This window comes from Fistularia commersonii, chromosome 16, assembly GCF_037954325.1.
Source record: "Fistularia commersonii isolate RoL2024-O1a breed Wild chromosome 16, RoL_Fcom_v1.0, whole genome shotgun sequence".
Classification (NCBI taxonomy): domain Eukaryota; kingdom Metazoa; phylum Chordata; class Actinopteri; order Syngnathiformes; family Fistulariidae; genus Fistularia; species Fistularia commersonii.
The window spans coordinates 9,593,797-9,621,210 of record NC_141299.1 but is presented as its reverse complement, the minus strand read 5'-3'; the positions used below and the strand labels follow the sequence as shown (position 1 = coordinate 9,621,210).

Sequence of the window (27,414 nt, the reverse complement as noted above, 5' to 3'; positions counted from 1 at the left end):
CAGTTCTGATATTCACATGTCCATTTGATACCTTTGCATTAGGTACTGCATTAATTTTTTCAGAAATTCAGGCTACAGGAGCTCATTTGTTGTGTTGGACCACATGTGCCAGCTCCTGCTCGCTACTTACATTAGTCTTGACTCCAAAAGACTAATACACATAGATTTTGAAAATGCTTTGATCAAGTGGTCTGGCCATCACAATTACACTTGGTGACAACACAATGTTCACTTGATGTTTAATATATCCTGTGGTGTGACGGTAATCAGATGACGCATTCTATTCTGTTTGCTGTTTCGCTAAGTGGACATAAAGTTATGGCTGACTGGTGTATATCCCCACCTCAAACAAGTGACACTGTAACAATAAAATCAATGCTATTCACTTCACCTGTCAGTGGTCATGTTATGGTAGATTGATATATGTTGTAGTCTAGATGAAATAATACAGCCAGTGTTACAGCTAAAAATATGAAATGATGAGATATGAAAAGGAAAACATAATTGCAGAAAGGGTATTATTGAAATGAATTAAAGTTGAACTGGGTCATAGCATTAGATGTTTGTTTTCAAATGGAACCATAAACAATTTGAGAAACACATGTAATCAGATTCCAGTTCAGTTGTTATTTTTTGCCATCTGTCCAGGTAATCTCATAATCGCTGAAGGTACTCTTCAACTTCTTCACAGACACACTGTGATCTGCTTTTCCAAAGGCCTGAAAACAAAACATTTTCAAGGATAAGTGACTTAAAGACACACACAAATGCAGTATATGATACATGTAAAATCAAATCAGCTTACTGTTGACTCTCCAAACACACGAATTTTTTTCTCTTGATTGTTGTGTTCTATCTTCCCCCCTCCCAGGCATGTACACTCCATCCCCAGGGCTTCCATATCTGGGCTTACTTTCTCGAAAATGTGATCTGTAAACAATTCAATGATAAAAAAAAAGACCCAGCTGTGTAAGATGTGAGAAAGACTTTTTTAAACTGAACGATGTTACCTATTAAAGGTCAGAAAACTATTTCAGGAGTTAATTTATGAACCATTGGTGTGTGCAGTATTTACTGCCATTGCATGCGTATGCAGGCTGAGCAGTATGACTGACACACCAGTGTGTGCAAATTTTGACAGCAGTGTATCAGGTTTTGTTCAAGCTGACACGTTAGACGCTTTGCACCCACCGAAGTCAAACTTACTGTGATACTCTGCACTTTTTGTGCCTCGAACGATGTCTTTATGATCATCGCTACCTTTAACTTTCACTCTAACCAGGATGTACTTAAAGGTTCCCTCTGGATCGATCTCTACGTCAGGTATTTTTGCAAGAGTCTCTGCCATCGCGTAGGTTACACCGTCATTTGGACGGCAACCGGAAATCGTCATCTGACGGTCAGGCTTGTTGCTGCCTTCGGCTATAGTTGCAATTCAGAATGTGTCATGTATGCACTAGAGACCCCTAGCGCTAGTAAGTGGGAAATGCATGAATTTTATGTCAAACGACTATATCAGATCGTTGTTGCCTTCCTTTATTCTGAGAAGACAAGGCCCACAAGACCATTTATCCATATTGATGCAATACGTTATGGCTCAAAACAAACATACCAGTGAGAAAATGGAAACGTTCAAGAATCATTTTTGGATGCTCATTTCCCTGTGCACTTCCTAGTATTGCCGTTCTCAGTGGATAAACTATGATATTTCAGTTCCTATATTTAGAGAAGATCTAAGGTTGGCATCCATCAGCACTCTAAGGGTCAGCCTTGAGGTCAAAGGGATGCAATTTATGCTTTAAAATCTACTCAGGAGGGTCAGGAGTTGTATCCTGCCAGACATTAGACTTGTCAGCTTGAAGCGGTATTCTACTATATTGAGTGATATGTTTTGGTACAACACTTGTTATAGGAACAAGTTCGTAAGATAGTTAAAGGCCTCCGCTCACAAAAGATGTTCTGATACATTACGACAAATAAGAAACCCAATGCGCTGTATTATCTGTATGCTCAAGGACTTGTACTAAAAAAAAATAAAAAAATAAAATTAAAATGTTTCATTTATTACTTATTCGAATGCTTACTTTAGAGGGGGTTTGCCATGTACTTGACCTGGAGCCCCAATGGGTTACATAGAGGAGTGTTCCTAAATTGCAAAAAAAAAAAAAACAACAAAAAATGCAGATAAGCCTGTTTAAACACAAAAACAAAACTGAACTACCCTTTGTTGTTGTCAGTGCTCCAAGGTGTTTTAATTAGGTTCCAGAAAAGAGGGCAGTGATTGAGAAGTGTGAATAACAAAGTCTACAACTCCCTTGGCGTGGATCAGACAGGAAGGATACTGATTGTCATTTCCTGAAGCACCGGCAGCCGGCAGGCGCCTTGGCTGAGATGCCATACGTTCCCCATCTGTGAAACCCCATTAAAGAGTCCATTTTCTTTTGAGGAACGCAGTTTCGAACAGGAAATAGGAAATGTCACATTTTACATAGTTTCAGGTGTCTTCCAGTTTGTGACTCTTTACGGTAACCCTTTTACTTGTAACCCTCTCATACATAAGCTGCTATGAATCATCATTAAAACCAGACTGGTCTGAATTCTTCTATAGACAGATATCTGATAATACCTCCAAAGATAACAATTTGTACTTTTAATTGGTGAGTGATAATATCAAAAGTTTCTCCTCAAAATAAAACTCTCTCCAAACCTTTGTCAGATGCCACCTTATCAAACCAGAGTATATAGTAGCCTTTTGTTATGAAGTAAATATTTATTTTATTTGCATTTTTGTTTCATAAATGTATGTGTAAAAGCATTACATCCTGTTAAAATTACTCGACCAGCAAAATTTTAACTGCAATTTTAACTGCAGTGGCAGTTAAAATTCTTTGAGAAAAGTGACTAGTATGGGACTGTACTGTCAAAGAACAAACAGGACAACATTTTCTATTTAAGATGTAAGTGGAATGCAAACATCTTATGGAAATCTAATTTTGAGTTCCAAAATTAAAAATCAAAAGGTGTGAAGCACCTGTTTCAGTGTAATGTTTACACTGTTGATTGAACCATTATAATCTCTTTACATTATCACACTGACCTCTACTCATTAGGGATATAACTTAAAAAGTAGTTTTATTTTTGTGTCCTGTCATTCTTTACCTTCGTGTCAGTATACGTTGTAATTTTAAACCAGCAAAATCCCTTGTATGTGTGAACATACTTGTCCAACAAAGTTGAGTCACATTCTGATTACAGTTGGCACAACAGAATAATTTCCTGCAAGGGATTAAAAAAGTATAACAAAATTTAAAAAAAAGTAGCAGACACATAGCATGAATGTTTGCCAGGAGCCCTTGGAGACTGAGAAATGGGAGACGGGGGTGGGTTGGGAAATTCCAATCAGGAAGCTGTTTGTAACTTCCAGGAAAACACGACTGTACCCCAGACTGTTTAAAAGGGGGCAGCACTGCAAACAAGCCCCAGAATCATCTCCTATTTGGACCTAACGAAACAAAAGAATTCTACAATTCTTCAAATTCTACAAAGAGAAGACTTCTGTTGCTGGCCAATCAGCACTTGAAATGGTGAGTGTCAAGGTTTCATTTGAAATAAAGTTTGTTTTTTTGTAAGAATGGTTGACTGATTGTGTTATTTCATGTTTCCTTTCCAAAACTTTAACTGTATTTTTTTTTTATCAATTCAGGAGATCTGCTTTGGTCTGACCAGTGGATATAAACACTTTACATCATGGATCAACTTTGCTGTCTTTCTCTCAAGTATGTAAAGCAAATGGAAATTGAATATATGTAAATAAAACAAGTTTGATTCTACAACAACCCTTTTGCTCCCATAATCTAATATATAACCCTGTTCTTCCTCATCAGTGATGTGGGGTTGTGCAGAGGGCTGGTCCTACTATTACTCTAACAGCACCATGAACTGGCAGCAAGCAAGAGTCTGGTGTCAGACATATTACACAGATATGGTCGCTATCCAGAACCAGGAGGAGATTATGCATCTCAACAACTGGTTGCCAAGAAAAGACAAATACTATTGGATTGGAATCCGTAAGATCAATAATGTCTGGACCTGGGTAGGCACCAACAAGCCTCTAACAGTTGAAGCAACCAACTGGGCAGAGGGTGAGCCGAATAATGGAAAAAATAGGCTGTTGAGCAAGAGTAGTGAGGACTGCGTGGAGATGTACATCAAAAGGGACCAACAGCCTGGCAAATGGAATGATGAGAGGTGCCAAAAGCGGAAGACAGCTTTGTGTTACACAGGTGGGCCCTTTTAGCTTTTTTAACCGAGTTTTGGTATATCTTATTTTTAGACAAAGGTCTGCGGTCTTTTGGTTCTTTTATCTCTGGTTATTAAAGATATAAAAAAATAGTTGTCAAACATCTAATATTTTATTTGCAAGCTAAGAGAAAGTACTTCCTGTGTTTTTTTAGCTGCCTGTCAGAGTGACTCGTGTCTCCATGGAGAGTGTATCGAAACCATCAACAGCCACCGGTGCGAGTGCTTTGAAGGCTTTTATGGGGAAAAATGTGACCAAGGTACAATGCACAAAAATCACATGTCTGTTTGGAATTTCTATTACTTTCAAATACAACTAGACCTTGAAAATACTTTTTTTTTTAATTGGCAGTGGTCAAGTGTGATGAAGATGTCATTACTGTACCAAATAAAGGAAAAGTCAACTGTATTCATAAGTATGGAAACTACTCCTATGATACCCTGTGCGAGTATTCTTGTGAAAATGGATACAAGCTAAGCATGAATAATCCCCTGAGATGCACCGCAACGAGGAACTGGTCGGAGTCACCACCAACATGTGAACGTGAGTTGAGAGGTTTTGCAAGAATCACATTCAGAGAATTCTCATTGATGAGCTGTTATGTGATTTTAACATTCATGTCATCCACAGCGGTCCAGTGCAAGGAACTGTCCACTCCAGAAAGAGGATCAATGAAGTGCTCTGATCCATTGGGCTCCTCCAGCTATCAGTCCAGCTGTGAGTTTACATGCAATGAAGGCTATCAAATTGCTGGTTTGCTTTCAAACACTCTGCAGTGTGAAGCATCAGGAGACTGGAACGCCTCTGAGCCATTTTGTGCTGGTGAGCTCACATATCTTACGCTACAAAACAAGATTTGTTCGTGTCTGGTTTCTCAAAAATGATTTGATTTCTGGTTTGATTTGGTTGTCTGGTTTGGCAGCTTAAAGTTTTATTAGTATTACACCAAATACAATATGCTCAACATTTATTTGTATTTGATAGTAAAAATACAATACAAAGATTCTGAGATGCATTTGTTGATGATTAAAAATTCCCGCTCTATTTCCCTACAGCTGTTAGGTGCCCCATCCTTGAAGCTCCTGCAAATGGTAACATTAGCTGCTCAAATGATGAGCAGGTATATAACACTCAGTGCTCTTTCATGTGCAATCAAGATCACGTTCTAGAAGGACGTGAGCTGCTATCCTGTGATCGTCATGGCAATTGGACAGGAGAGAAACCGATCTGCCAAGGTAAAGACGGAACATTCCATATTGTCACATTCAAATGCAAGGCTGAGTTTCAAAAATATAATTAGTCTCATTTGATCATTCACAGCTCCAGCTAAGGCGAATGTCATTGCCTCAAGTCTTGCAGTGGCAGGCTGTATGTCATTGTCAACTGTCTCTCTGGCAATATGGATTCTGAGGCGACTGAGGCAGAGAGCAAGCAAATTTGAACTGAACAGGTAAGTTGAGTTTTCAACCCTCTTAATTCAGAATTATCTGTTGTACAAAAACTTCTATATTCTATAATCTAATTCTATTACCTTTGTTTTTCAGCAACTCCAACATTGAAGCTCCACTGCAAGTTTATAAAAACAGCTTTGACGGCTCAATATAACAGACAGCAATTCAAAGAACACATACATTTTTTTTTTAACAAAACCACCCATTTTTATCAATAAGGTTCACATCTTGATGACTTATGAATCAGTAAGGGACTTTTTGTCCTTTCTGATTGTTGTGTTGGGTGTGGTTAATTTGAATAATCATGTTATCTCCCAAGGAGATTTTTTCTTCAATTTACCCAACACATTGTTCCAAATGTTTGTAAAAATACAGAATATGTTGCATTAAATATGTTTTTGTGATGCTTTATGCAACAATGTGCACTACAATGATGTTTCAAGCTGTGAATGCTTTCATCATGCTGATTTTAGTATTTATTTTGTATTTATTGAGTAAATACTTTTGAAAATATCACTCTGTTAGTATATCTATATTTTGGTAGCTTTTGTGAATAAAATACTTCAAAAAATGAATTTGCTTATTCTTTGTCAGAATATGTGAAAATTAAAGTGAATGTTGTGGGGAGGAGGTGGAAAATAATTTTTTTGAAATAAGTAATCCATCAGTATTTTTTATATTTAAGTATCTTAAATATATTTAAGTATGGAAGTGAAACAAGCATCAGCATTCAAGTTTTAGTTTAGCCAAAGTTTTTTTATTCAATAATATTTGAATGATATACATTCATAAATGATCTGCACTGCTGATCCTGCACTCAGTGTTGCACATCTTAGCTTTCATTTGCCAAGAATCAGAGTTTACCCCAGATGAGTCGGCAGTTGATCACAGAGCCACATATAGAGACAGAAAACCATTCACTCTATCACTCACTGATTTTCGGGTCTCTGTTGCTGTTTTTGGCCTGTGAGAGAAAAGGGAGAACCAGCAGGAAACTCTTGCAGACATAGGGGGAACATGCAAAGTCCACATAAAAACACTTCCTTCTGGAATAGAACCAGGAATAGACCCTCTTGCTGTGAAGCAGAAGTGATAACCGCTGTGCCACTGTGCCACCCTTTTCATGATATATTCAACATTTTCAGGATAAAAAAAACTTGATTGATACCGATGTAAATCATATTAAGTTTCTCTATATAGTTTCTCCCCCCCATTCATGTAAATAAATACAGCTACTCACAAATAATGCTTAAAGTATAAGTTTTGGTCTATTCTAATAATAATGAAAATACATATTTTTGTAATGTGTCTTGCAGTCAGAAAGGCCCGGGATTCTCCAAATATTCAGTCATGTAGAATTTTCACACAATTAAATTACTCAATTAAAACCTGTCACAATAATGCAGCTCTCGATGCTGACCTCAGACTGACCTTTTTTCCAACATGATGGCATTGCAAGATCTATTGTGTGTGTTTGGGGTTCTACGAAGAGCGTTTCAGAGTATAATTTGATAAAAAATTGATATCATGACAGAGGCGTGCTGTGGAGTGACAGGTACAAAAAGCCTCATCTGTTATACAGATGTCTACAGACCTTATGCACAACACTACTACTACTTCTAATGATAATAATGATAATAATAACAAGCAATAGTGATAAAAAATAGAAAAAAAGACTATGAACACATAATTAAGCAACCAAAAGGTTACTCCTTTTTTTTAAACAGATCGCTTTTTCAAATTCATCACAAATGTTTACATTACTTTTTCAAAAAGACCAAAAGGGACTTTTTTCAGTGTTCTGACAAAGAATGACAAGTTCAGAAGTCAGTCATCAGCAAATCCATCAACAAAAGGCAATAACATCGTACTTTAAGCATCCGGGCATTCTATGATAATGATGAATTCGATAGCCAAAGAGAAATATAAGACCTCGATTACCACTTGCAGTTAGCCAGTACGCACTTGCTGACATACTATTTTAATGTGCGTGGAAAAACTAGGAATTGGAACCAATTTTCAAACTACATCTTTACTAAATATTACTTAGCGGTAAGTAAACTGACTCTAGGTTGACCATTGCTATGATTATTGTCAACAAATTCTGGTTTATTTGGTTAATCAATTTCTTTTTACTCTAGCAAAAACCTGAAATTGTGGATTTCTTATCAAAATGAAGTGGACGCTGATTCTCGTCTTTGGTGAGTATGAACAGCAAGAGAAATGTTTGATTGCTTTGTTTTGATCTCTTGATTGAAAACCTCCATAACCGCAGCCCTTAGCAGTGATGAATGACTGATGAATCAAATTTTCTCTTTACATATAAGGTTGGCCCTTTGCTGAAATTTCCTTGGGTTGGACTTATCATTACTCGAACAAGACCATGAGTTGGTCAGACTCTCGGCAATGGTGCAAGACGTTTTACACCGACATGGTCGTCATCCAAAACCAAATAGAGAATGATTATCTGGTCTCCTGGTTGCCTGACAGAACTAGGAGTCCATATTATTGGATTGGAATCCTAAAAAGTCACAAGGATGAAAATTGGACCTGGATTGGAAATAACAGCACATGGACTGGTGAGAACTCGTGGGCTGCGAATGAGCCAAACAACAACCACAGCACAGAGTTTTGCGTGGAGATCTATGTCAACCAGGGAGTGAATCGTGGAAAGTGGAATGATGAAAAATGTGCAAAACAGAAATATCCTGTTTGTTATAAAGGTATTACCTGATAATAAGGTTTGAAGATTGCACTGAAAATAGTAGATCTCACACTGTTAAATCTGAATATTTACCTCATTTCGTGTTTCCTGACAGCCCAGTGTAATGCAACCATATGTGACAGAGGAACATGCCATGAGACCATAGAAAATGTAACCTGCCTCTGTGATCCTGGCTTTGAGGGAGAGCGGTGCGAAACTCGTATGTACATTCAGTTTACTTGAGGATCATCTTATTTTGCATGGCATCATCTACCCGGCCAAATCTTCATGAATAGATCATCTACCATTTTTTAAAAGATGACTGAGAAAAAGATCGTCAAAAGACAATTTCAAACATTGTGTTATGCTATACAGACAATTTTGTTGATGGGATTGTTTCAGCTATATTAGACCTATAATATTTCAGAACCCTCCGAATGCCACCCTACAAGCTGTATACTGAGGACATTTGCTAAGTAGCTGGTGAAGTACAAAACAGGAGAGGAGGGGTGGGAATTTGTAGAATTACATGGTCAAGTGTCATTCAGCAGAACAGAGAAAAGGTTTCACTATCTCCCAAATAGTTCACAGTTCACAGGGCACTTAACTACATACCATTCGATAGTGCAGTGTCATCATCTGGCTAGCACCTTCTTCCTTCCTTCTTTCCTGATGCCACGCTGTGTGATCGTTTGTAACAACATTTGAAATGTTTTACGCCAGCAAATTTGTGCTTAAAATGTGGATACAATAGAGTTTACATAACTGTTGAACTTGTGTCCCCAGCCATGAAATGCCCCACTTTGTTTCAACCTAACGGAAACCTTAGCTGCCCAGATGGAAACGGGACAGCCAACTCAACTTGTGAGTTCATATGCAACCCAGGATTCCTGATGATGGGCTCCGCTGAGATGATCTGTGAGATCTCAGGGGTTTGGAGCACCCCGATGCCATTTTGCGCAAGTAATCATAAATTCTATGAAATGTGTTTTTTCTTTGCTTCACTGGGGTCATAGTAAGTATTTCAAACACAATGTCAATGTATGTAATGTAATGTTTTTTAGACGTCAAACAAGTTTTGATGGCCATAGCTGGGTTTGGATCCTTCCCCACCTGCTGCTTTATCAGTTTTTGCTGCCTGCATCACAAAAAAAGTCAGTGTTTTATTTTATGTCTTCATGTGAAAAAAAAAGATCACATTTAAAATGGAGGTCAAAAACTGTTTGCCCTTCTCTTTCTTGCAGGAAAGAAACTTAGCAAATCAAGGTCAGTGTTGAAAGAGAACAGTTATTTGAGGCTGCTCCACCCACTGATTCACCCTTTGTACATTTTTGACATTTAATTTTAGGTGGACATCCAATATACTGTGATTTTATTCAATAAGCCACATACTTTACTATATGATATTCTTACGGATATATAACACAAATGTCAAATTTCTTCCTTTGCAGGAAATCTGAAGAAGGACAGGAGATGAAAGAAAACCAGAACCTTTATATGAATATGAATCTGTAACCAGCCACATGAATGTCATTATCAAAATGGTCTTGCAGATTTTATTGGTAACTAGCTGTACGTTTCAGCTGCAATTACTGCTTGGATGTACATGATGTTTTATTATCACTTCATATTGGCTCAAAAATGTATGTATTTTTGTCATGGTGATTAAAATCTGTGGTAATAAATACTTAATTTGATTTTATTTTATTCAACATTGGTCTGTTGTTTTTTGAGGATGTGTGGTGTTCAAATCCCTTGACCGCGTGAGTTTGTTTTCCAATATAAAATTGATGATGGTGGTCATGTTGTGGTGCCTCCTCAGCGGGAAGTTACTGCTCTATTACAAAATTGAACGTTGACTCATCCCATGAAGGGCAGTTGATATGCCGTTACACCCTTCAGTAGTAGAAAACTGGTGGAACAGCTTTAACAAGAATGAGTAACAGAAGACAGATAAAATGGTAAGATCTTTGAAATATCTGGGGTTGTGTTCACTTATTGTATATATGTTGACCAAACAAAGTGAAATAAATTAATGACAAACATTATCTGCAGATGTTTCAAGAATCAGCTTTTATCAAACTGTTGTCAGCTGCACTGATGTTTTTTGTCCAAGGTAGGTTCCTGTGAGAATTAGTTTAGAGTATGATAAGTTATATTTTGTACCAAAAACACAATTTATATCGATTGTTAGACCTGAGCAATGGGGGAGGAGCACAGGCATGGACCTACAACTACAGCGTCAGTCCAAGTCGTAGATGGATCGAAGCCCGTCAGTGGTGCCAGCTTCACTTCACAGACATGGTAGTTATCCAAAATCAGAAGGAGACCGACTTCCTTAACAGCTTCCTTCCGAAGAACCCGAGATATTACTGGATAGGAATCCACAAAGTGGAGGGAAGGTGGATCTGGGTGGACACTAATGAGAAGGTGCCCGTGGAGGCACAAAACTGGGCATCTGATGAACCAGATAACATAGCGGGTCAGGATTGCGTGGAGATGTATATCAAGAGAGATAAGGACACAGCGAAGTGGAACAATGAGAAATGTCGCAATAAAAAGGGAACTGTCTGCTATTCCGGTAAGACAAACAAACAAGGAAAAAAAATCAAGAAAAAATCATTTAAAATATATGACAGAAGACTATTATAAGTTTTAATTCTTTTTTTATATGCAGCATCTTGTTCCCAAGGCTCCTGCGGGATCCACGCAGACTGCGTGGAGACCATTGGGAACTACACTTGTGAGTGCCATCCTGGTTTTGTGGGACCAAACTGTGAGGAGGGTGAGCAGAAATCATTGTGATTTGGAAAAGGCTAAGACCATGAAGCCCTGCAGTGGCCACACAGGAAAATTATGTTAATTACGCTCAAATATAGCACACTTCTAAGATTGAAATATTTTCGGCCACAAGATATGACTTATTTCTGACTCCACTTTTTCACCATGACCCCACATACAAAATCATACGTATTTGGTGTCCCCAAGAAATAACCGGTTATAAAGCTTTAGAAGTTAAATGCCGTGACCACAAATTATATACTTTTTCACTGTCATGGGATTATGTGCGTGACTGCCCTCCTTGACAAATTAATTAATTTTTTTTGTTCTTCTCTTTTACCTTGGGTCAGCAATCTCATGTAAACCCTTGCTAGATCCGGAGAACGGTTTTCACCACTGTTTCCATCCATACGGGTCCAATCGATTCAACACTTCTTGCTACTTTCAATGTGAACATGGCTTTAACTTGGTGGGTACATCTGAACTGGAATGCCAGGCCAACGGGAAATGGAACTATCCTGTGCCATTTTGTCTAAGTATGTCTCCTTGATATAAATACTGTCAAAATGATGTCGTTTGAGAGGTCCAAGATATGAAAAAAAAAATTTTTCTGTCAATTGCAGTCACACAGTGTCCAATTCTGAACCACAATATCAGTGGAGGTTTTATGAACTGCGTCCACCCCATTGCACCTTACAGCTACAACTCCACCTGTGATTTCGGGTGTGATGAAGGCTATGAGATAAACGGGCAAGACCAGATACAGTGCACCGCCACAGGCTTGTGGACAGCCAGAATCTCAACATGTTCTGGTAAAAAAAGATTGTGTTATATTTTGTCCACTGTAACGTTACTAAATGTAGTTGATTGTTGCTGTTGCTCAGCTTCGTCCTTCCTCATTATTTCTTATTTCTTTCTGGTCATAAATAAACAATTCCGTCTTTATTTTCATCACATTACCATGCTCGAATACTCACTTTTTATGTAACTTCCCCATGATTCACCATATTTTTTTTTTCGCCAGACAGAACAGCAGATCAAACTCAGGTCACATGTTATCACTTCACTTCACACGCATTTATTTCTTCATTGAAAAAACAACACGTTTTGTCAATGGGTGGGCCTGTGCTGTTTCCCTTGATTGTGATTCTCGCTGCCACCTGATGGTTGTGTTGTTTCTAAAAGAGGGGTACATAGTAGTTAAGACTGATAAGTTGTATAAGCACTGTTTAGAATTGTCATGGATGTCCACATTTCCCAACAGTGAAAAAGTGCTCCCAGATTTTCTTTCGTGGCCCAGGCAATGTGACCTGTGTTGATGCTCTGGAGCCCTTCTCCTATGGTTCCTGGTGTAAGTTCACCTGCCAGGAAGGGTTCTACCTTACTGGAGACAACAATATCGCTTGTTTGGCCTCAGGGCAATGGAGCAAACCTACACCTACGTGCACAGGTAACAAATACGTAAGACTTTTATGGTCACCGACCTCGACACACTTCCCGAAACCTCAGAGAATGCGGCATTGCTCTGTCAATAAGGGTCTTTTTGTTTTGCAGTGGTGAGCTGCAACAGACTGAACTTTCTGCCTCATGCATCCATGCAATGTACAGACCCTCTAGGTGTCTATAGCTATAGCTCGGTGTGTACCTTCAAGTGTGATGAAGGGTTTGACCTCATCGGCTCCAACATGACAAAATGTTTGGCACAGGGAAACTGGAGTTCACAACCGGTGTGCCAGGGTGAGCACAACAATCAATTACTTTACTATAAACTAGTATATTCAGTCGGCAGAATTGCTGGTTGCCTTGTTCTTATTGGCTAGATTGGGGTAGAAGCACATTTATCATTAAGTAGGTAAATATATATGTTTCTATACAGTATGTGACTGTCAAAACCTCTCACTCTGTTTTTGTTTTTTTTGTCCTTCAAGTAAAGAAGTGTCATCCGATAGACTCTCCTGTTCATGGCTCTCTAAACTGTTCTGACCCAAATGGTTCTATGAGCTTTGGGTCTAAATGTGTGTTTGAATGCAATGAGGGTTTTTTCTTGAATGGAACAGCTGAAACACAATGCACCTCTCAGGGCATATGGAGCACTGTCATCCCATTCTGCCAAGGTAATAAAAAAAATCCACAATTGAAGAGATTTATCTATATTCAAGAAATAAGCATGTCATAATTATGTCCTTGTCCTTCTCCGGAATTGTCTTCTAGCAAAGAGATGTCCCACTCTGATTCCTCCAACCCACGGCACCATAGTTTGTTCTGATCCTCATGGAGCTTTTAGTTTTGGTTCACGGTGCACATCAATCTGCGACAAAGGTTTTTTCCTGAATCACACAGCTGATGTGGAGTGTACCTCTCTGGGCATGTGGAGTGTAGATATTCCTCTTTGCTTGGGTAAAAACAAATACAAACACCTGTGATTTTAACTTGTGTCCTGCTGTCACCAAAAAAGGAGTTTTTGATCTTGAGTATCTTGTCTCTCCATGTCTCTGTTCAATCCCAGCTGTAAGCTGTCCTACTCTGAACTCCCCTCTACACGGCTCCTTAGACTGCTCTGATCCCAACGGAGTCTACAAATTTGGTTCTCAGTGTGTGACAGTGTGTGAGGAGGGCTTTGTTCTGAATGGAACTGCTGAGACAAATTGTACCTCTTTGGGCATTTGGAGTGCAGAAAAATCAAGTTGTTTTGGTAACGTGAGATTCAAATCGATTCTCGTTAAATAAGATTACAAGAAAAAGAAAAAACACCTTTAAATCATGAGTGTTTTTTGTTCTGGATGTGATGTTTGTGCAACTTCCAATTTCATTCATAGCACGCTCATGCCCCCTGCCTGTAGAAGTACTAAAACATGGACGGATGAACTGTCGCCACCAGTACTCCCCATTCAGTTTTGGCTCCAGCTGTAATTTTGAATGTGATGAGGGTTTCTGGTTGAGTGGACCGCCAACTATAACTTGTGATACTTCAGGCCATTGGAATCAAGATCAGCCTACATGCAAACGTAAGTGCACAGCCTGAGTTTAAATGAATCAATTATGAAGCAAAATCATTTTGTGAATCCGAAGGTTCCTAAGAGTAAGTAATCCATACATGTATTCCTGACCATCAGCTGCTCACAATTGTTCATAAGAGAGATGAACTCTCTTTTTCCATATAGCACCCAGCAAAAAGATGCATTTGTCTAAACTTTCACAGAGTGCTCCTGAGACTGTCCTAAAGAGGTAGGCTGTATGTTTCGTAACAAAAAACTGATGATCATACTGTGTTTTTGTTTTGTTTTTTACATTATACAGCACGTCCATGCCCCCCACTGATCGAGGCTCAACAGGACGGGAGCATGAACTGTAATCATCCAAATTCCAACTTCAGTTATGGCTCTCACTGTGACTTTGAATGCAATGAAGGCTTCTTGATGAGAGGGATGCCAAATATGACATGTGACACCTCAGGCCTGTGGAGTCAGGATTTACCCACCTGCCATTGTTAGTGGTCAGCAATTTCTAATATTTTCTGTTTTTTTCTTTCTTTCCTGGTGTTCTAACAGGCGGTCTCATATGGTATTGTCTGTTCTAGTGGTGCAGTGTGAGGCAATCCATGCATTGTCTTGGCCTCTTTCTATGAACTGCTCACATCCCTTGGGGAATTTCAGCTTTCGCTCCCAATGTAATTTCACCTGTGAAGAGGGGTTCCTTCTGAATGGCACAGATGTGCTGTTTTGCTCCACAGCTGGATTTTGGAGTGACAGAGTTCCAACCTGTACAGGTATGAAATATAGTATATATATGTGTGTGTGTGTGTGTGTGTGTTTCATCTAAAATAGCAAGTATTGTGTCTGTTACATGCCTTTATCAATGGATGGGTGAATGCTAGGACAGATAAATAAATGTGTTTCTCGTGAATCTTTCAGTAGAACAACACAGAGGACAACAATGTAAAATCTATTCTAATGTATATTTCAGACAAGATGTTGGAAGTGGCTGCTGTTGTTCTGTATAGCAGTGTTGGACTTTCCTTTGCTGTTGTGGTAGTAGTCCTGGTACTCCTGACTTTGTTGATTGTAAAGCAATTTGAGAAAAAAGGTGAGAGCTATTTCAATTATACCCGACAATCACTTTTTAAATGTGTTATTCCAACAATGTTTCACTAATCCTAACTTTTGATATGTTTAGATGATACCATCGCTTTGAATGCATCCTCATGGGGAGAGACAGAAAATTAATCATTTGAGTGTTGATATTTTTCTTTCTCCAACACAAACTTTAAATATCCTTTACTTTCATTTGAAACTATGTTGCAGCGCAGAAGCTGAAATTTTAAGCATCAGGTTGTTCAAAGACATGCAATAAAGGTTCCCATCTAAACTGAAAGCAAGCAAGCTGCACAAGCGTTTGGAATTGTTTTCAATAGCTGGTTAAATGTTGGGTTACTTGTGCTTTGTGTGTGATCAACATTTTACTCACTCATCTATACTGCGGGTCAACTGGGGATTTGTCTGAACAACATTGCAAATCTTTTACAATGTGTTTGTTTTGCGCATTCAACATAAGAGTAGTCATGTGAGGTGGTTCACATGTTGAAGAGCAGAATGTCACAAATCCCAACAAAACATCAATCATTCTGCTGAACTGGGACAAATCTTGAATGAATACACCATTTTAAGTATTTTTGATTGTTGGAACATTTGGATTCTGTAATTCATTGTCAGACTCTAGCACTATCTCCCCAATAAAGACATACCCAGGCTTTGAGTATCTGCCCCCTGTAGCAAACAGTCTTCAGCAAAGCCTGTTCATTTGTTTATGTGCTTCGCCAGCATGTAGCCAATTATAGCAGTTAAAAGACAGAGGGATTTTTGGCCTGGGGTTGGCATCAAGGATGCAATAAATAACCGCACTGTTTACGGGACACTGATTGGCTACTGTCAGAATGATAATGAGGTTATTGCTACCTGCTGTGACCGTATGATCACGGTTTGTTTATTTATCTCCTCCCACCTACTGTTGCTGGCAACCATTTATCTGCGCCTGGTGTGAACAGACTTGCAGAGGAAAAGCCCTGTAGGTGAACACCTTGGACGCTTTCCTGGACAATGTGTTTTCTCTCTCCAAATATCTTTTATGATAAAGGGAAATGCATCACGGGACTTTTTGTCTGTTCGCAAAAAAATGTTGTTTCCACCTCACACATGACCACGCACGCATGAAAGGAGACACTTAGAATTAAGACAGAGCTGGATACAAAGAAAGAATACAACAAACGCAGTATATTCTGCTGTACCCTTCTTTAGTTCTAGTTGGCAGGGGCATATCATGGTGAAAGACTGTTAGATTGTTCCTGACCATTGACTTGCACTCTCTGCTCTTCAAGGTCTGATTTCATAGTGTGAAATATGAGATGAGCCCAGGAAAGAGTTCATTGCTGGGGCAAGAAGCCACTCCATACAGTGGGGTTTCATATCTCTGTGTCACCCTGGGCATTCTCCCTTGACACAGCTTTCAGGCTCGTCGTTTTCTGGAGACCCCTTCTTTTTTTCATCCTCCTTTCTCAGGATAGGTGCATTCCAGCTGAGTGCAGAACTTGGGTGGTCCAGCCTCTCCGTCCTGTTCAACTGAAGAAGGGAAAATGTAGAAAAATGCAGCAGGTCCTTTTAACCGCAAGGAGCACAATGTGTGCGTTGATGATGCTGGTATGGATGTGATGCTTACCTGCCATTGACCCATACTGCTGTCACAGCCCAAGGTGATGATCCTCTAACAGCCAGGAGAAGATGCCACGCTGACCTGTGACTTAGATCGGATTGATAAGTGCTGAAGATGGACTGACCTGGCTCTAACCCTCTGCATGAATACCTTGTTTTCATATTAGTCAAAGAGTCGTAGTTACAATGCAACACTTCATACAGGATGTTCATTGTAGCATAACAATCATTTATTTATCGTCGTTGATTTATTTAGAAAAAAAGAATCACATACACACTTAGTAAGAATAAATACAAATACGCACCCAGAATAACTATTTACATGTGACTCCAGTTATAATCTCATAATCAAACAGTAGCATTGTAAGAGGTCTGACAGTGTTAGGAAATTACAGCAAATGTTTAGGAATCTGTAGTTGGATTGTATAGTGTACATAGCTGTAGAGTTACATGTTTTTATGGAGGTTCAAATGGTATATTCACATAGTCCATGATATAAATGGACATAAATCTCAGTGAAAATTATTTTGCACCTCACATCTTCGTCTTGTGGTGCAGAAAGATAATAAGAGTAAAGAAGGGTTTGAAGGAAATTAATTGCCTCCTTCTCAGCACCACATTAGGAGGTAAAGTAAGAGTCCTGCATTGAATAGAGGCGGTCAATGGGAGTGAGTAGCGAGGAGTCCCCAAGAGACAGGCTGTCTGTGTCAGGCACGTGACACAGAGGGTCTCTGTCCATATCAAGGTAAAGGGCCTTCAGACCTTAAATACAAAAATAAGTGATGCAACAATCAACATTCTGGCAGATTGTGACAAAATACAATTCAATAGCAATGGTTAGGATTTTCACAAGTATGTTGAAAGAGTTGAAAAAATTTGATAAACATTTTTAATGCTTTTGTTGTTTGTTTCAAATGTGTCAAGTCTCTTTTAAGTAAAAAGATTTCATGCAACGTCAAGTGAATTTTATCCCAAAAGATTTGAAGTTTTAAAGCTATTTGAAGTTAAAGGTAGATTTAAAGAAACTTTGTCCATAAGCTCAGGAATTCATAGCGTAATCATAAAACCAATCAATAATACACTTATCCATCTAAAAATAGAAATGGTTTCTGATAAAGGATAATTACGCAGTTTCTCATTTTTTTTTAATAACTACACTGATCCCGAAGCTTATGTAAGCTCTATTATGATGTGGCTCAATGGAAATCTTTACCATAGGGGTGCATGTGATCCCCAGGCATCTGAGGTGGGGTCAAGCCCTGTCTGAAGGGGTCCATGTCGTAGTCCTGCTGCTCCATGGTTGTGAATCCCATCTGCTGCTGCATAGGCTGCTGAACATGGGAGTATGAGGACTCCAGGTTATCCAGCTCTGATGTCAAGACACCACAGGGGGACACTGTGGAGCAAAGTAATCTTTGTTCATGTACCCTGTTTTCCTTCGATTCTATCATTCACAATTTTTCCAGATTTTAAATTTACCAATATCAGTTACTTTCCATATATCAGGATATTTAAGCAAATTTTAAATGGTCTCCATTTATGTCATCAACTTGCAGTTTTCAAGGCACTTTACACTGATTTTTCACCCATTTACACACACACTCACACACAAGCAAATAGGGGGTTAGATTCTTGCTCGGGGACACATCGACATGCAGACATGAGGAACCGGGAATGGGACCACCAACCTTCCAACTGGAGGGAGGACCACTATACCAACTGAGCAACAGCCACCCCTAAAGATGTCATATCTTTTGAGGTCACTCCCTATGTGCACAGCCATATTGAAATATATCACTTCAGCATATAACAGAAACCCTATACTGCCTTTGCTTTGCAACACAATCTATTCATCATGGAATTTATCTGACAAAACCAGGGGAATTTGATGTGTTAGAGTCGCTTAAAAAAATTGATCATTCTCATATAAGTATAAATAACTTTTTTACACCTTCAAAACAAGATTGCTGCTTATGTTTTCAAAAAATATTTTGTATTATTTAAAAGAAAGTGTCACATTTAACATTTAAAGAATGTCTTCATAAAGTCACATACCTTTGTGAACTGCTGGGTGTTCATGCTTCTCCTGAGCCTGCTGTTGTTCCTGCTGCTGCTGTCTCCTGGCCAGTTTCTTCATCTAAACATGCATCATTAGACAATAAACTTTATTCTGAAATCACCCTATTTTTAACCTATACATCAATTTTCAGTTTCATCCACAGCCCAGGCTTATGAGGATGTTCATTGAAAAATAACTACTCAGAGCGAGGAGTGAGGTAAAGGGCATCCTTCAGTGAAGGAGGGAGCTGCACATGAGCCCACTTTGTGAGGAAATATGGGGTTTAATCTACAATGATCTTGCAATGAGATGTCATCAGTTTCCTGTATGAGGAGATAACAAGGCTGATTTCCAATCTGGCAAATAAACACTGTGCAGAAAGAGTTCCCTTTATTAGTACAGTGTGTGTGTGTGTGTGTGTGTGTGTGTGTGTGTGTGTGTGTAGCTGTGTAGCTTTTTACGTGTGTGTGTGTGTGTGTGTGTGTGTGTGTGTGTACACGTGTATTACTTTGGCTCTTTGGTTCTGGAACCAGACCTGAACCACCCGTACACTCAGTCCAGTCTCGGCTGCCAAGGTCTCCCTTACCTTGGATTAAGGTTCAGGGGCAGGAATAAGATAGAAAGAAAGAAAGAAAGAAAGAAAGAAAGAAAGAAAGAAAGAAAGAAAGAAAGAAAGAAAGAAAGAAAGAAAGAAGAAAGAAAGATGAAAGTTAAATTAACTGAAGGTTAAATTATCATTTCCTCACTTATCTACCTAAACATGGTGATATCCAATACATGTATATATGAATAAATACAGTATATACATATACATATGTACAGTGTATGTAATTGTATACACGTTTGCTGTTCAAGGATCGGCTTGTTAAGTCACAGCAGACGTGAAAAAAGAAAGAACTAGCTAACCCAGGCGCAAATTCCATTGTAGACACGCATATATACACAAATGCAGTACTTGTCTGTGTGCAGGTGTGTAATCTTCAATTACAGTCATTGAAAATGAATGATACTTAATGAAGAAGTTTTTCTTCTTGGACAAAATAATTTGTAAAACTGAAGCATTGGCTCTTGCACGCGTCTAGACTTCAATTTGGCTATTTTACAATTAATAATTATCATAACTATTTTGTAAAGAGTATTTACACTCTTACCTTTCGGCAGGGCTTAGATGACACTTCAAAGGAAGCTTTAAATGTCCGTCGTTGTTGAGTAGTTAGGATAGTACGAGGCCTTTTGGGACGCTTGTTCTCCAAGTCGTCTGAGCTAATACGTCTCCCTATAGCCTTTACAGAGTCCTCACCATCTTCATCATCATCGTCATCCTCATCCTCTTCATCGCTTTTACCTTATTGGAAGATGTATTAAAAACAAATAAAAAGAAAGGGGGGAGAAAGGGAGCATGAATAATTGACTTCCCACGACAAGTACAGACAGAATCTGATTGCTTGGAATTAATGTTGCATTATCCAAATACATGAATATCACCCTGAATTTTTGAGACCTTGAAAAAAAACACCTGTAAACATCAAAATGAAACATACAGTGTGTGCGCATCTAAATGTGCTTCAACAAAAATACAAAGATGAGCACAGCCTGTACCTGTTTCTGATGAGTTTGGGCTGGCCAGACTCTGGTGGTAGTTCTCTCTGGCACAAAGAAGCTGTCCATCCCTGAGGACACAGCAGTCACCTGTCTGCAGGCGGCAGGAACACACACTGCAGATGAAGCAGTGCAGGTGGAACACAATGGCCCCCGCACACATCACCAGCTCTGCAGGGGAGATCACCTCGGCGCAGCCCCCACAACGCACTGCAACGAGACTTTTGAGAGGGATACAAGAGTGAGAGTGAACTCAGGAAACTGACGGAAACTGCAAGTGCAAACAAGAAGTAATGCTTTTGTTTAGCTGGGGGGAGATTAAATACTTATTCCAACAATTGTGGAATGGAGAAGTCACACCTCTAGGAAGAAAAACTGCACGGCCAGCTTGGGGAATGTTGCTGAGTCGAGCTGTCATTCAAACCCACCGCCAGCGCTCCTCCATTCACCCAGAGTTTCCCCTCTTCTCCTCCTCCTTACGAGCCAGAGACACATACCCGGTGCATGGCGGGTGTGCATCTTAGCGCCTGGCAACCAGGACTGGTGGGCTTAGCCTTAGAGACAGTTGCTGTGGCTCCGGCTGCCGTGTCCATGGCTCTCCTCCTGGGGAGGCAGGAGAAAAGCTCTCGGCAGGCCATGGCTCCAGGCAGAGGGGGGGAATCAGATATCCCGGTGAGAGAGGCTGAGCTGCTGGTCCCAGGAATTATCCGTGGAATTATCCCTAAGTCTGCTTAACCAGAACAGGACAAAGGCAGGGCCAACCCCCAAGCAGCAGGACCATTGTCTACTGCCTGGCACCACAGCATTTTGGGTCTGTCACGCAGGATGATGCGTCATCATTCTGGAGCTGGCATTTGTCTCCAGACGTGACTGGGTCACCAGACCAGTCAGCACAAAGGCATGAGAAAGTGACAGCTTTCCCCCCTTTTTCCACCTAGAAATGCAGCGAACATCCCACCCCCTTGCTTTATCAGATATTTCAAGAGCATTCATGATGCAGGAGGTTTAAAATTTAAAAACAAGAATTTTACAATTTACTGTTATTAATACCATTATTATAATTATGAATAGTAATAGTAGTCGCAATAGCGGCAGCAATAGTATTAATATTTATCTAAATAACTATAATGAGTGATCATGATGAATAATGATGATGAGCGGCGGCACGGAGGTCCAGTGTTTAGCGCTTCCAGCTCACAGCACGAAGGACCCGGTTTGACCCGGGGCATTTCTGTGTGGAGTTAGCATGTTCTCCCAGTGTCTGCTTGGGTTTCCACCGTGTTGACTGGTTTTGTTGACATGGAGGACATTAACTGAAATTAATTTGAAAAATTGCCCAGATGTATGGATAAAGAATTGGCGTCCGTCTCTATTTTGACTGGCGATCAATGACAGCTGATAAAGGGTCCACACATCCCTGCGACCCTAAGTACAGGAAAAGCAGGAGATAATGGAGGGTGGACGATGATGATGAAAACTACTACTATTCTTATTCGTCTTCATCTTATTATCGTCATTATTACAGTAGTCGTAGTAGTATTCAATCGGACAGTTATCTTGCCCAGTATAACCAGCTAGAAGCTGAATGACAAGTCATAACAAAAGACATACTAAAACATCTTGAATGATTTTCAAAAATTCAACACATGTACCCTTTAATCTAAATTACAAAACCATTTCATTCAATGTAAGTTACTGTATTTCCAATGTATACCCTGATTACACCTCTTAAATGCAAAAGTCTTATCGAAAAAAAACTTCAATGCATCCAGTAATAAATGCTAGTGTATGCATGAAATGTAATTTTCATCAAATTCACCTCAAATAAAGCCTGATTTTGGTCACAAGTCAAAATTTTTCGTTCTTTTTGAAAATCTGTCAGACAAATTCAAATACGTGCAAATGAGGAAGAACCCAGACGACCAGTAAACACACAGGTTGAGACATCCCTTTTAAATGTTTGGTGCTTCAAGATCCTAAAGTCAAACATTCCTGGAAATTCTCACTGTGCCTGCAGGGTTTCTGTGGAAACGGTAAAGCTCATCGACAGAAGCTCAGGAGGGTCAGTCTGTCTGCTTGACCAATCTGTGTCGTCTGCCCCATGGCCTCAATGGAATGTGCTTTAATATGGCCAACATGCCATGGGTGGATACTATATGTGCATTCCTGTGGCAACAGAAGATGCATTAGTAAAATAGCTTGGAGGAACTGAAGCAGCGGAAATAAGGTTTCTGAAAATCTGTGAAACAGGAAACCTCTCGATCTGACAAATTAATTCAGTCCTAATATGAGATGATGTTACGATCATCATTTTCAAGAAAAGGTTTTCCATTACAAGTCTTGTCCAGTTCATGTTATCATACCAAGACACTTAAGCATTGTTAATGCAAAGGTAAGAGTACCTCCAATACTTATGGAGCAGCTCAAGGTGTTTAATATTTCAGAGTTTCCTTTGACATGATTTGGCCCTGCCAGCTGAGTAGGAACACTCAGTCACGCTGGATTTAGTCATTAGTGATGAGATCATTAAAAAGAAATAAGTCAGCAAAATCCGTGTCTCTTCCACATTGAAACACTCTACAAGGTAACCTCCAGATGCAGCATATGATGTGGTGAGGGATCAGCGGTAATGTACAGTACATATACATATTCATCGTAGAGCAGGGCTCACTATTCCCATGCATGCTTTGGTCCTGACCTTTGGCAGTTAGGATAATGGACTGCTGGTCTGGTGGGCACACAGACAGACAGATCCAGTTTCTGGATCAGGTTAACATGGATCCTTTGCCGAACACACACTGACAGAGGCTGCGAGTCAGATACAGATCTGCGGGTCAAGTGCACCACCGCACACCATCAATCTGCTGCCCAGGCCACCTGTCCAGTCAACCATTTTGCCAATCCCAATCCATCGATATCAAAGCCCACCCAAACATCGCATTGTTCCCTGGGAATTAGCTCATCAAATGACAGCCTAATCCATCCAGATGAGGTCAGGTAAACAGATTAAAACAAAAAATACATTGATCACTGATCTTTTTTTTTTTTTAATTTTAGATTAAAAATAAATAAGTAAACTCAGTACCAATAAAAAAATCTATCGCTTTCTAAAACAATACCAATAAGTACCATCATCTATTTTAGAATCATATGAAAAAACAATTTACTCAACCAAAAATGTTTACTAAACTAGATGAAACAATGAGATAGTCTGAAGCGATTTTCTTTCCCTACACTTCGCTAACCCAGTGTAAGTTAACTATAGGTGCATTTTCAAAAGTAAGATTCCGACACTTCCAGGATCAGATAAGGGTAACTTCACAGAATCAAACAACATTGGAGTTGGTTGTTCTTAGATCAAGAGAAAGACAAGAAGACAAAAAAAAAAATGTTTGAACAGCAAGAGAAACACTGGCAGAGTTTAAGAAACCCGCATCACGGTCAAAAGCCACGGTCATGTCTTACAGTGTGCCAGGACCCTCATACAGAACAGGGGAGAAGAGGGAGTGGGACTAGCAGGGAGGTGGGCAGGTGAAACCTCAGAGGTGGAGCTTTGGCACCAGGCCTCCTGCTAATTGGTCAGGTCAGATATCTTACGGTCGGCTGGGCGTCCTCCCATCCCGCCATACAGGGCTGTTGTGAGCAGAGCTTTCCAGATGCCACAGCACATAACGCCAGGGCTCCTGGAGTGCACTGTCTGCCAAATAAGTTCACACCAGTGTCTCTCTTGAAGTGATGTGCCAGACCCTCAGTAGACATATGGCTCTACTCTGCCGATCACCTATAAAACCTTTCGGTTTCAGAGCCATTGTTTGCACTGTTAATGCTTCATATTATGTGGGTGCGCAAGAACCCACTTTACAAACATCACTGAAAATGGTCACATGAATCTATGGTCATCACAAAATCTGTATATTCTCAAAAATGTATGGATAATAATTGTCTTTCAAAGGAACGACAATTGATCTGAATGTACGGCATCGTCAAATTAGTTAAATAGTCAAAAGTCAAAAAGTCAAAGTCAACTTTATTGTCAATACTGCCAAACATTCACACATACAGAGCATTGAAAAAACATTACTCTAAGACCCAAAGGTCTGCAAAAGTACAAAGAAATACTGACAACTATCAAATTTGGCCAAAATGTGCTTCGTTCTTTGCTCCAAGTCTTTGCTTGGCATGACGAATACGATTAAATTGTTTAGAAATAATGTGTACTGCGGCCTGTTTGGGTGGTTGTTTTTGTCTTGGCTCTTGTTTAGGAAAGAGCATGTTTTGGGTGATAGTCAGGGAGGAGGATAATTAGCGATGAGAGTTTTTCTTTTTTCTTCAAAGGGTGGGGGGGGGTGCTCACCTCCTCACTGGCGAGACCATATGTTGTCCCCAGCTTGCAAGTGCCATGCCAATGGGCTTTGCAATTTTAACACATTTTGACAATGTGTCAGTTGTGCTCTACCCCTGGTTGGGTGGTGCATGTGTGTGTGAAGGTGTGACTATTTTTTGGTGCATTTGTGTGGGTGGATGTGCACTTTGCGACAGGGCTCTCACATTTCAGCTCCCTCACTGCACCTCCTTCTTACTGTCACCTTGTTCTGTTAGTGAAATGTGCCAACTTCTCGGAAAGTCGGCTTTAACAGAGCAAAACATATGACGAAATGTTCCATTAAATTCAAAATCGATCGGTTTTGCAGATGCAAGTATTTGTCTGTTTAATGAAACCAGTTTTTCTACTGCAGCATCACACACACCGCAAGACACATACACACACACACACAAACATACGCACACAAACACACACACACACACACACGCACACACACACACACACACGCACACACACACATACCCACACACACAAACACAAACACACACACACACACAAACACAAACACATTCTTCGTCGAAGTCATATTCTATGATCTGAGCTACATTCTTGATAAAAAAAAAAGCTTGTTTATCCTCAGGTGATAAAAACAACAATTAACGCCAAGCATCTTACAAATAAACATAATTTGAGGCGAACTGCGTTTCAAAATGATATTGTAATGATATCGTAATTATATTTATTATATGTACTGAATGATGTGACATTGAACTGCTGAACTTAAAGAAGTCTGATGGCAGTAAAAGATTTGAGTCTCACAAGGCCTTACAAAATAAAATAGAAAAAATTTATATGATTTTTAAAAAAGCTAAGAATATCATTGTGATGAATATTTGAATGAGCTAAATTCCACGACCAACCTATCTTGAAAATTTATAGATAAATAATGGATGAATAAATGAATTGGGATCTAAATCAATCTGACATAATTGGTTGCTTGAAATAAAACGTGCCATGTTTGATCCTATGAAGTTTAAAACGATATGCATATTTTTCTTTGTATTTTGAATGTATATTCTATACACCTATACAAAACCCTAAAAAATAAGATATAAATATAAATAAACCAAAAAAAAATCTCCAATTATAAATAAGTAATAACACTGAAAGAAGCAAGTCATACGGATCACCAGTTGTGCACTCACTTCGCGTAGTCCCGCTTGCAGTAAAGTTTGCGGTCCCGCAGAAAGCAGGAGTTCCTGAGCGCGTCCCCGCACGCCGCGCACCGCACGCAACCCTCGTGCCAGAGGCCGTCAGTGACTCTGAGCAGGAATCTGTCTCTGATCGGCCGATGGCATCCGGCGCACACCGCTCTCTGCTCCATATCTGCAGTGATGGAGGAAATCCTTTAAGGAGGGCATTTTTCCCAATCAGAAAGATGACTGATGTACGTTTCGAGTTCTGGATGCGACCGAATAAAGTTTAAAAACTCAGGGAGAAAGTGGTTGGTGTAATTTTTCTGGATTATATTTGAAAGGTGAATCTTAACATCTTTAGCAAATACAGCCTGCTCATGCATTAGTTTAACTTTTCTGTTCACAATCCTCAAAAACCGAATTCAGAGTATTTCTTATTCAGTCAATTAATCGACCGACCAATGACCGCCCGCCTCTTCGCAACAATCAACTTTTCTTTTCTTTAATTAAATCCAAACTTTTGTTCATTCAGTGAAACCTTATTTTTGCAGACGTACATACCTGTGAATTGAGAGCTTTGAGAAAAAGTGGGCTTCTTCTTTCTTTTTCTTTTCTTTTCAAGATCCTCGGTCTCCTTCCTCCTCAGAGCATCTCCGCTCCAACCTGCTGCTCTGCGCAGACAACTTTCTCATCGGACTTCCCGGAGACCCGCACGCTTATCGACTACTTATCTGTCAATTTTACCTCGATGGGAAGAGAGAGAGAGAGAGAGAGAGAGAGAGAGAGAGAGAGAGAGAGAGAGAGAGAGAGAGAGAGAGAGAGAAATGTTTTCCACGTGCAGGTGCAGTTACCTCTTCCCCCTTCTCCTCCTCCTCTCCGTCTGCCTCCATCGCTTCTTCTCTCCTGGCTCAAACTTAAAGTAGATAGATAGATAGATAGATAGATAGATAGATAGATAGATAGATAGATAGATAGATAGACAGACAGACAGACAGACAGACAGACAGACAGACAGACAGATCAATCGATCGTTTGATAGATAGATAGATAGATAGATAGATAGATAGATAGATAGATAGATAGATAGACAGACACAGACAGACAGACAGACCGATCAATCAATCGTTTGATAGATAGATAGATAGATAGATAGATAGATAGATAGATAGATAGATAGATAGATAGATAGATAGATAGATAGACAGACCTATCGATTGATCGATAGATAGATAGATAGATAGATAGATAGATAGATAGATAGATAGATAGACAGACAGACCGATCAATCGATCGTTTGA

General features: G+C 39.6%; 4 protein-coding genes across 5 annotated transcripts; 2 read left to right on the top strand and 2 right to left on the bottom strand.

Moving 5' to 3' along the window:
* Positions 1-227: 227 nt before the first annotated feature.
* LOC147225849 (14 kDa phosphohistidine phosphatase) lies at positions 228-1,407 on the bottom strand. The gene is made up of 3 exons (XM_086162199.1): positions 1,207-1,407; positions 806-930; positions 228-719 (listed from the first exon to the last, which is right to left on the bottom strand). The coding sequence occupies exons 1-3, from the start codon at positions 1,391-1,393 to the stop codon at positions 627-629; spliced, it is 405 nt and encodes a 134-aa protein (XP_086018325.1). The 5' UTR covers positions 1,394-1,407; the 3' UTR covers positions 228-626.
* A 2,038-nt stretch (positions 1,408-3,445) lies between these two features.
* selp (selectin P) lies at positions 3,446-15,979 on the top strand. Its single transcript, XM_086162228.1, has 25 exons — positions 3,446-3,584; positions 3,704-3,776; positions 3,885-4,283; positions 4,455-4,559; positions 4,652-4,843; positions 4,931-5,122; positions 5,356-5,535; positions 5,621-5,750; positions 5,845-5,894; positions 10,190-10,218; positions 10,511-10,571; positions 10,650-11,036; positions 11,133-11,240; positions 11,587-11,772; positions 11,860-12,048; positions 12,501-12,686; positions 12,791-12,973; positions 13,165-13,350; positions 13,448-13,633; positions 13,743-13,928; positions 14,053-14,241; positions 14,534-14,722; positions 14,814-15,002; positions 15,200-15,319; positions 15,410-15,979. The coding sequence occupies exons 1-25, from the start codon at positions 3,582-3,584 to the stop codon at positions 15,457-15,459; spliced, it is 3,948 nt and encodes a 1,315-aa protein (XP_086018354.1). The 5' UTR covers positions 3,446-3,581; the 3' UTR covers positions 15,460-15,979.
* LOC147225848 (L-selectin-like) lies at positions 7,714-10,108 on the top strand. Of its 2 annotated transcripts, none has more exons than XM_086162367.1 (8): positions 7,714-7,803; positions 7,893-7,952; positions 8,079-8,330; positions 8,571-8,675; positions 9,242-9,418; positions 9,520-9,609; positions 9,700-9,721; positions 9,907-10,108. In XM_086162367.1, the coding sequence occupies exons 2-8, from the start codon at positions 7,925-7,927 to the stop codon at positions 9,968-9,970; spliced, it is 738 nt and encodes a 245-aa protein (XP_086018493.1). In that variant the 5' UTR covers positions 7,714-7,803; positions 7,893-7,924; the 3' UTR covers positions 9,971-10,108. The 2 variants fall into 2 exon arrangements, with proteins under 2 accessions (XP_086018493.1, XP_086018492.1); XM_086162366.1 differs by having other exon boundaries at positions 8,079-8,474.
* Positions 15,980-17,238: 1,259 nt separating the features above from the next.
* On the bottom strand, positions 17,239-26,784 carry lmx1a (LIM homeobox transcription factor 1, alpha). The gene is made up of 8 exons (XM_086162039.1): positions 26,678-26,784; positions 26,126-26,306; positions 20,597-20,817; positions 20,149-20,342; positions 19,506-19,583; positions 18,994-19,075; positions 18,152-18,334; positions 17,239-17,700 (listed from the first exon to the last, which is right to left on the bottom strand). The coding sequence occupies exons 2-8, from the start codon at positions 26,302-26,304 to the stop codon at positions 17,558-17,560; spliced, it is 1,080 nt and encodes a 359-aa protein (XP_086018165.1). The 5' UTR covers positions 26,305-26,306; positions 26,678-26,784; the 3' UTR covers positions 17,239-17,557.
* Positions 26,785-27,414: the final 630 nt, after the last annotated feature.

Coding starts and splice junctions, on each gene's coding strand:
- LOC147225849 (XM_086162199.1), bottom strand. CDS start 1,393: ATGACGATTTCCGGTTGCCGTCCAAATGACGGTGTAACCTACGCGATG. Junction 931..1,206: donor AAAAAGTGCAGAGTATCACA/GTAAGTTTGACT, acceptor AATTGTTTACAG/ATCACATTTTCGAGAAAGTA. Junction 720..805: donor GTGTGTTTGGAGAGTCAACA/GTAAGCTGATTT, acceptor TTTTGTTTTCAG/GCCTTTGGAAAAGCAGATCA.
- LOC147225848 (XM_086162366.1), top strand. CDS start 7,925: ATGAAGTGGACGCTGATTCTCGTCTTTG. Junction 8,676..9,241: donor GGGAGAGCGGTGCGAAACTC/GTATGTACATTC, acceptor TTGTGTCCCCAG/CCATGAAATGCCCCACTTTG. Junction 9,722..9,906: donor AAGAAACTTAGCAAATCAAG/GTCAGTGTTGAA, acceptor CTTCCTTTGCAG/GAAATCTGAAGAAGGACAGG.
- lmx1a (XM_086162039.1), bottom strand. CDS start 26,304: ATGGAGCAGAGAGCGGTGTGCGCCGGATGCCATCGGCCGATCAGAGAC. Junction 20,343..20,596: donor CCCAAACTCATCAGAAACAG/GTACAGGCTGTG, acceptor TCTTCCAATAAG/GTAAAAGCGATGAAGAGGAT. Junction 18,335..18,993: donor ACACCCAGCAGTTCACAAAG/GTATGTGACTTT, acceptor TTTGCTCCACAG/TGTCCCCCTGTGGTGTCTTG.
- selp (XM_086162228.1), top strand. Junction 10,219..10,510: donor TGTTCAAATCCCTTGACCGC/GTGAGTTTGTTT, acceptor CATTATCTGCAG/ATGTTTCAAGAATCAGCTTT. Junction 13,634..13,742: donor AGATATTCCTCTTTGCTTGG/GTAAAAACAAAT, acceptor GTTCAATCCCAG/CTGTAAGCTGTCCTACTCTG.